An 8,844-nucleotide genomic window follows, 5' to 3' on the forward strand; every position below is an offset into this window, starting at 1 on the left:
TACACTCTCATTACCCTTAAATATTTGGCCTACATGCATGCATACAGCTGTAACGACAATGAAGTTTAATAAAAGCCATTTGTTGTAATCACTAGCTATATAATTAAACAGCAGCCTTAATTCCTTTCCTACTCTTTACAGATGCCATAATTAAATACACATCCACAAAAAGCTCTTGTTTGGATATTATTGATATTATTCACTGAATTATCATTAATGTAACGTGCCTACCAAACAAGAAATTATTTATTCTTGCAATCCAAGCAACTTTGAATCATATTTTATGGTCCACTCTTTAGAGTTTCAAATCATGGATATCTTTCGTTACGTATATAAGTAATTATATAATATATAATATCGAGATTTGTATATATATGCGTACCTAAAGAAATAAATATGCTTTGTTTACTTTTTTAATGAAATGGAGATTATAAACAACCCACTTTAAGGGTAAAATTGGAAGAAAACCCCAAAAATGGAAAGACTTAAAATGGCGGAAGAGAAAAAAGTACACTTCCGAATGTGAACTGCCTCGTGATAAAAGCAATCCATAGATCTCGCTACAAGAATCACCCTTACTTTCATACACTATTTACAAACATTGCCATTGGCATTCATTTTCATTTTTCATTTTTTTAACCTATTGAAATCTACTCCGGTATAGCACTCAACATTGCTGAAAAGTTTCGTCTTCTTCCACTACCACCGCCGCCACCGCCGCGTCTTACGCCACCCCTCCTGTTTCCTGTCTCTAAAACACCGGCATCCGCCACCCGACCCGAACTCTTGGTATGACACTTCTCCCCAGACGTAGTAAAAGACACGTTTTTCCGGCGACAACCACCCAATGCAGAGCTGGCTTTCACGGCCAATGCCGCCATTTCCTCCGGTTGAAGCGGGTGTCGCAACCGGCTCAACGGAAGCGCGAAATAAAGCTGACCAAGTTGAAGCTCGTCGTCGTCGCTAATGGCGGAAACCACATCATCAAATTCCATCTCGTCGGAGTTACATATGAAGGTGGATGGATTCTTTTGTAGAACGTATGAGACTTTTACTGGGTACGAGAATTCCTGTAACCTGCCGTCGTGTGATATCAACTTCGCCGTCGCCACCGACGTCGATTCGTAAGAACTGCAAATACCCATGATGATGATTTGGAAGAAGAGGGAGGTGGATTGGGTGAGTGTAGTGGGGTGAGAGGTATATATATAGGAGGGATGGGAGTAGCCACCTTGTGGAAGGGCAAAGTTGTAATTTCATAGGTTGAATTTTATGAAGTTGATTATAAAGGGTGCATAGGTAGGACCTACGCAAGCTGTAAGATGTGGATGACAGCGGTGGAGGTGTGTCCTTAAACATAAGCCCATGTTTTTTTCAATAAATTACGAAATCAGGGACTGATATGTCGTTTTATGGATCTTCGTTTTTACTGTTGTATATGTCTTTGTGTTTTAATGCATGGTAAATTGCTCTGTTAATTCAGTAAAATTTGGAGAATAAATTCTTGTATTTTTTTTTTATTTGAAAAATAAGTAAAAAATATGAATTTAAAGATGAATAACCAATAATTAAAAAAGAATTCATGTTAGCCATTATTAAAGGTGTTAGTTTGTTGATTTTCTTTTTCATGTTAGACCTTTAGTTTTTTTTTTTTAAACAAACTTGCATTTTTTTTCCTAGTTTGTCTGATTGTCTCTTTTAACATGTTTATTTGTAATCTTTTGTATTTTAAAACAAAATTGGAAAAAACTGTTTTTATCTAAAAAAACATTTAAATTTAACAAAATTTTGGAATCTAATTTCAATTTTGATTATTCATTGGTTATATACATTTTCAATCCTAAAGGTGATTTGATCTATAATAATTAATAATGTTATTACATTCCATTAACACTTAAATTTTTTTTGTTTCTATTCGAACCAACTTTTTGATTTTGCCTTATAATTTTTATGTTTTCCTTGTTGATGCTTATAGTGTTCTTAATGGTTTCAATACTATAATATAAAAAAGACATTTTATTTGTTTGAAACAAAGAGAGATTATCATATCTTATTCTTGTTAGCAAAGATACATGTCAAAATCTATTTAAAAAATGTTCCAATATTATAATATATGAAAAAATGATGTAAATTGACTTGATATCTTTAGATTGTTTTTAAAAACAAACTGAGGGACAACTTTCGAACACAGATATAGGTTTCGAATATAATCTAAGCTTTTATGTTTTTTTCCATTAGAAACATTATCAAATCAGACTAGATAACACACTTTAGAGTCTTGAACATCATCTAAAACATATTTTGATATGCATTTTATCAACAATAATCAAATATGATATTTTTCTTTTTGTTTTGAAAATTAAAATGTTTTTATTCTGTTTTAACACCATAAATATCAACAACAAGAAAAAGAACTATAAACCAAAATGAAAGTTGGTTTATAAGAATATTTTTGTCAAATATAATGACTTTTTTGGAAAAAAAAATTGAAGAGTTTTCATTAAATTTTTTTTGTCTAAAACCGAAGAACTGCCATCAAACCTGCTAAAACCAAATTGAAAAAAAAAAAGTTAAAAATATATTTTGAAAAAATAAAAGCTTCATACAAAAAAATCTCAATATATTGTATCTTTTTATGTTCAACCATTTAATCATTCATTTAACTGTTAGTGAGTTGCTTTGGAATGAATTGTTTTGAATTGGACATTTTTCTGACAAGATTAGGATGTATCCATATAAGTATTTATGACCTGATAATGTATTTTAACATGCAAATAATATCTTAAATAGAAAATAAGATATCAATAGTTTTTTTTTAGAAGAGAAAAAACCCAAACAATATTAGAATCTTTCTGGAAAAAAAATGTTTTTGATTTTCATCTAAAAGCTAAAAACGTAAGGTCCTTCTTGAAATTTAATGAAATTGGTAAATTGCAATGGACCCACAATATAAATAAACTTTATATAAATCTTTTCGATTAAGAAATCCCTTTTAAAAGGGGGAATAGAATACAAAAATGTTACTAAAAACTAAGGGCTCGAGGCAAAAGTGCACTTTCATCCCTTACAATTTTTAAAGTACACACAGAATTTGAAAACTTTTTATTTTCTTGTGGTTAATTTATTGAATGGAAATCGCCCCCATTATTTGGTGCAACTTTATATTGTTGGATCTTATAATTGGATCATTTTATTAGTACTTTAATTTCAAAGCTCCTACTTTTAGATTTGGACCACTGTGATTATTGTTTGTGGTTATTTTAACTATTTTTATGATTATTTTGATATGTTGTCGATTCTCAAAGTTATGATGCTGATTATTTGGTTTCGTAAAATATATATTCGTATTTTTTAATCATTATAATATGATTATACGAAGGGGACGAGAAAATAATATGGCTTAAACATATGATTAATTATATCTATGGATTTAGGTGTTGTTTGTTTTTTTATAAAAAAAAAAAAAAAAACATCTTCAAACCTCTTATTGTTACGCGATACAGCACATACGCAACACTTTTCATTTCGTAACTGTTTGTTTTTCAGAAGTCTTCGGACTAAAAAATATATGCATGTGTGCTTCTTGGCGCAGCACTTGTTTTGCCTTTTCCTATCTCTTTTTTTTTCTTGCTAAAATATTGATTATATATTGTTGAAATCTTATTTCACATTTTTTTTGTTTTTTTATTCTTGTTGCTTTTTTTCTTTTTTTATATTGAATAATAAAAATTTTGTTGATGAAATATCATTATTTTATGCTAAAATATCTTTATTTTTTTTTTATTAAAATATCATTATTTTTTTACCGAAATATCATAAATTCTTGCCAAAATATCATACATTATTAAATTTTTGGTATTAAAAAACTATTTTTGGATTATAAAATCAATTTATTGTAATTTTTTAATATCTGCAGCAGCATGCAGTTGTTAAAAAAAACACTTCTTATTACAGTCTGTAGCCGTTTGGTACACCTCTTCTACTGCTGAGAATTGCAGAGATGGTCCACAGACTTTATGAATTTTTGTTTCAAAAAAACAAACAGCACCTTAGTGTTTGTTTGGAGTTTTCATATTAATTCAGAAAACATCGGTGTTCTTGAAGCTTTTTGTTGAAAAAATATAATAAAGAAATACAAAATAAAATTTCAATTTTATGGTTGGAGTAGAACACCATGTGTTCATGACATACCATTATATATCATTATTCCCAATAATGTCATCATTTGTTCTTAACATTGATCACTTGTTCCTGTTATGAACAAGTGGTTTAAGCTAGAGCTAAATGTAACTTTGTTAGAATGGATATCTATTCTATTTTTAAAATGAAAATTTTATTCTGAAAATTTAGACGTACAAGTTGGTATCAGACCTTGGTTGTAGGATTCTGACGAACACTCATGGCATTCTAAAATCAAATTATGAATATGAGAGTTTTTATAAACCTTTTTGGAAAAGATTCATTTCAAGAGAAGAAACGAGATGATGCGATGTGTACACTTAATCAGAGCTTGGAAAAAGTGATCTCCCAAAATATCCGTACTAGTTTTATATGTTGAATTTGGTTTGTTGTAATATGTGTTATAAGATGATGTGTATGCTATAAGTTAGGATAAGGATCTACTCAAGATTGCATGTTAGAGTGTCTGCTTAGGAGATATGCCTTTTTGTATGTGGTATATGAGTTGTTAGAGATGAATGATAGTGTGTATGCTAGGGATCGTCAGGAATTGTAATTCAGAAATGCATGATCCTTATGATGCCTTACTGCTTATTGGTTTTTTCTCGAATGTTTCTTGCTTTGTGCTATGCGGAACCTATATTGATGTTAGTTAACTATTAAGCGAATACGTTAAGTTTCATGCCATGAAGATTAAATAGTTTTAAAATGTTTGATTTAGCCCTTTTGTGAAACTCTTGTTTTAGTCCAACCATTGTAGTGTAGGATATTTGAATCGAATGATTGTTTAATCCTTGTTGCATGTAATTGGATTCGTAAGATAGTTAGTTGACATTGTTAGAATTTTCTTACACAACTGATAATAGGTTGTAGTGAGTATTCCCAGCGACCTTTGAAGAGTGGTAGAGTGTGCTAGTGTGAGCACTTAGGTATGAAGAAATCTAAGGTGGGAGTCTAGGCAGTTTATGGTGGATTTTCTAAGCATATGGTTGTGCTAGTACACCTAGCAGTGATGAAGTTCCTATAAAAGTGTTAAAGTATTCTAGTACATGCCTAAGTGTGAGAAGAATGCTAGAGGGAAAGTCTAAGAAGAGCGGTAGTGTGTGCCTATGGGAGCACGGGTATCTGCGGCTAATAGTCGTCATGTGTAGTGACTTGGGGACTTTGAGACAATTCTTAAGACACGTATGGATAGGTATGGAAGGCAATATAGGCACATATTAATGAAAGCACAGGATCCATACGAGGATCACTAAGGGTTTAAAGGGTTTCTAAGGATCTGGTGGAGGATAGATAGTGTGGTATAGCACTAGCACTAATTGTAGTCGTCTCCATCGTTGTCGGCTTGTCGACTATGATTGTTCCGGATAAGAATGGGGCTGGTAATTGATTAGGTCAAAGTGTATGTAGCAATTGGTTCTAAATGGTGTAGACTTGTATGAGTTAGCTTATTCAAATTTCTCGAGGGCCTTGCTTGAAGTAGTGCTAGCTTGAGTCGCGGGACTCAATAGGGAAACCAATGTGATGATCGACTCAAGGATTGTAGCCTGAGGTTGAGTGGTCAGATGATGGATAGGGATGCTATTTTTTATGATGGGGTTATGTTTTTCCAGCATCACGTGCTTGAGGGAGAAGAGATCGAATGTGTATCAGTCGATAGTTAAGTAAAGAGATGGTGTTCTCCTCATCGTTTTCTGTTGTATGAAGGTGAGTTCTAGTTCACAGTAAATCCTCTCTATTTCGTAGTGAGGGAATGTTTGAGATTTGATTGTTCTTGTGGTTTGATGCCTAAGGTGAAGCCCATGTTGCAAGTGGAATATGTAATGCAGATTCGAGAAGATCGAGTGTATCCGAGGAGGCATCGAGATGTTCTTGTTTTGGGTAGGAAAGTTCTATAGTTATGTCTGATTTATTAGAGCTATTATTTGAGTATATGAAAATGATTCTTAAAGCGACAGAAGAGGATGAGTTTGTGGATCAATTCTCCAAATTCAAGGTTTTATGTGCATGATTTCAGTTTGTATGCGCCTCATCAATAAACTGGTGTTACAGTCTACTTCTCTAAACTTGAGGCAGCAATGTTTGGAAGAGTTTTCGAGGTCTTAAGTTTCAAAGTTTCTTTATGATTATTTGGTCATTATCCAAAGGAAACATCTTATGCAATGTTCCATTCGAGAGTTAAGGTTGGTATGTATCTATTTGAGATGATATGAGGTTTTAATGTTGTCGACATCAATCGATGATGGTTCGAACCCTAAGTGGGCATAGAACTAGGTATTCTTCTTGGAGGAATCATTGGTGGGTCCAATTTTAAGGTTTCAACACAATGGGCCAGGGGAGTCTACGGTTAAGGTAAGCTAGATTTTGGTTCAAGTTATCGTTGCATAGGGGAAAGAAGTGGGCTACTATCGAATTGTTTATGGTTAGGAAGGTTCTCGTTGTGCTTCTCAAGGTTCTATTAGAGTCTTATGTGGTCGTAGAGAATTTAAGGTTTGGACAGATCATGGATGAATAGCAAGTTACCATTAGGTGTATGTCTCCAAGAGCGTATGTGTTGTCTTCACAACATGAATCTGATGGGTAAGGAATTTGTTGTGGTCAATAGTTCCTTTTGGTAGCTCCATGAATCAGGATGGATGGGCATTGAACCACTCTAATTGTGTATCGGTTATGGGAAACATGGTTAGCCCACGATATGTGTTAGTTATCTTTGGCTGATATGGGAAATTGTTGATTGACCTTAGAGTTCGCTGAGGATATTCAAAAAGTTTAGGCGGTATTAGTTAAGGGTGCAATTGATGTGTCAACCATTTTTCAAGTTCTGTAAGGGTACATCTTGGTCTCTGTGTATGTGTACTCTCGAATGTTTGGTGGTGGAATTGTTATTCTTAGTAGGCTTGATTTGGCAGCTGTCCTTGGCTATTGGGAGTTCAGATTTCGGAAGTAACAGCCCAATTTTCTTAAAATTTTATTTTATTTTCACAACCTCAACTATAGTAAATATAAAATCCCAATACATATCCATGCTATTTTGACAACTCTGAGTGCAAAGAGCTAAATGTGAAAACACCAGAGAATGCATGCCTCGTCAATAAGTCGGGCCCTTGCCCTTGTCAATAGAAGTACCTAAAACATACAAATAAATTGTAAGCATAAGCTTAGTGAGTTTTCCAATCACACAAATCAAATAATCACATACTGTCATGCTCATACATATACATACAAATTGCCATGGACACCATTCATAATCGTCAATGGAATGCCATGGGCTACCCCCATGGTCTTATATCTTCATGCCATGGGCTCCCCCATGGTCTTGAAAAGTGCCATGGGCTCCCCCATGGTCTTCACATAAGCCCATATGTAAATCAAATAGCATACCATTTACCATACAATACAAACCTATCATATCAATTAATGAGTCGGCCTTGGTGCCTTCGACCCATGAGTGTGATGAGAAGATTCACCTCAATACTTGCATGGAACCAGACTAGGTCGAGGTTCTAATATCCGCTCTACACAACCCTAAAACATAAACAATTTCCTTAATTGCAACTTAACATGCCCCAAAACCCATAAAGGTCAAATTGGTCAAAAACCAAGGTCAAAGGTCAAAGTCAACGTCCTGAGATAACCAACTCGCCGAGTTGTCTCTTGAACTCGTCGAGTTTCCCTAATGTCTTATCAGATCGCAAAAAATCCCATCAACCTTTCGAGTTCACCAATGAACTCGTCGAGTTGGCTAGGAATCCAGCCTCTTAATACATTAAGTTGTTTCCAATGGATCCAAGGGCCCCAAACCTCAGATCTCTTCTAAAATGATTTCAAAAAGGGCAATGTTTCCAACTTTACCCTTATGAACCATCCAAAAGGTGTCAAACTCAAACCCTAGGTTCTTTAAAGAGGACCTTGACCGATTAAGTCGTAAAACTCCCATATCAACGTCCCAAAACACAGACCTGATGTCCCAAAGTAGGAAAAACACGTAAAGTTTCCAACTTTACGTCCATGTATGCTAGAAATACCCTCTAAGGCTCATTTATGACTTCAAAATGGACATATTGCATGTATGGGACATAGGGACCAATAAAGTTTGCAACTTTAAGCTTCAAGAGGTCATGAAGGGGTCAGATCTAGCTTGACGAACCCTAGAATCCACATCTTTTGGGCAACTCAACCAAAAACCCCAAAATCATGCTTAAAATTTAAATAAAGAGATCTAGATGAATACCTCAAAAATGTTGCCTTTGAAGAAGAGTTTCTAGATCTAAAGCCCCTACTTCAAGCTAGATGCTTCGCACCTTCAAGATCCTTTCAAGAATCTCCAAAAATAACTCTTTTAAGCTCACCACACTCAAGATGCAAGATGGAATACAAATATAGGGTTTCTCTGGACAAGGAGGCTAGTAGGGAGGCCAACCAAGAGGTTTTAAGTCCTTTATATAGGGCGTAACACCCGAAAATTTGGGTTTCATCTTTGACCGTCAACTCGTTGATTTGGGGCTCCCTAACTCGTCGAGTTGGATCCTTAAACTCCACAGCCAAATAGATTCGTACACGACGAGTTGGAGCTTCCCAACCCATTGAGTCCCAACCCAAATCCTTAAAAAAACTTAAGAAATGAATAATACATGGATCAAGCATTACAAATCTCCCCCACTTGAA

The 8,844-nt window shown here is 34.4% G+C and overlaps 1 protein-coding gene across 1 annotated transcript; it reads right to left on the reverse strand.

Annotated features, from left to right (window-relative positions):
• Positions 1-456: 456 nt before the first annotated feature.
• LOC145039896 (HTH-type transcriptional regulator) lies at positions 457-1,187 on the reverse strand. Its single transcript, XM_078987897.1, has one exon. It carries the CDS (start codon positions 1,143-1,145, stop codon positions 651-653), a length of 495 nt encoding a protein of 164 aa, XP_078844023.1. The 5' UTR covers positions 1,146-1,187; the 3' UTR covers positions 457-650.
• Between the last annotated feature and the right edge of the window lie 7,657 nt (positions 1,188-8,844).

The sequence above is a fragment of the Lactuca saligna genome, chromosome 4 (genome assembly GCF_052625555.1).
Source record: "Lactuca saligna cultivar CGN05327 chromosome 4, ASM5262555v1, whole genome shotgun sequence".
Classification (NCBI taxonomy): domain Eukaryota; kingdom Viridiplantae; phylum Streptophyta; class Magnoliopsida; order Asterales; family Asteraceae; genus Lactuca; species Lactuca saligna.

Coding starts and splice junctions, on each gene's coding strand:
- LOC145039896 (XM_078987897.1), bottom strand. CDS start 1,145: ATGGGTATTTGCAGTTCTTACGAATCGACGTCGGTGGCGACGGCGAAG.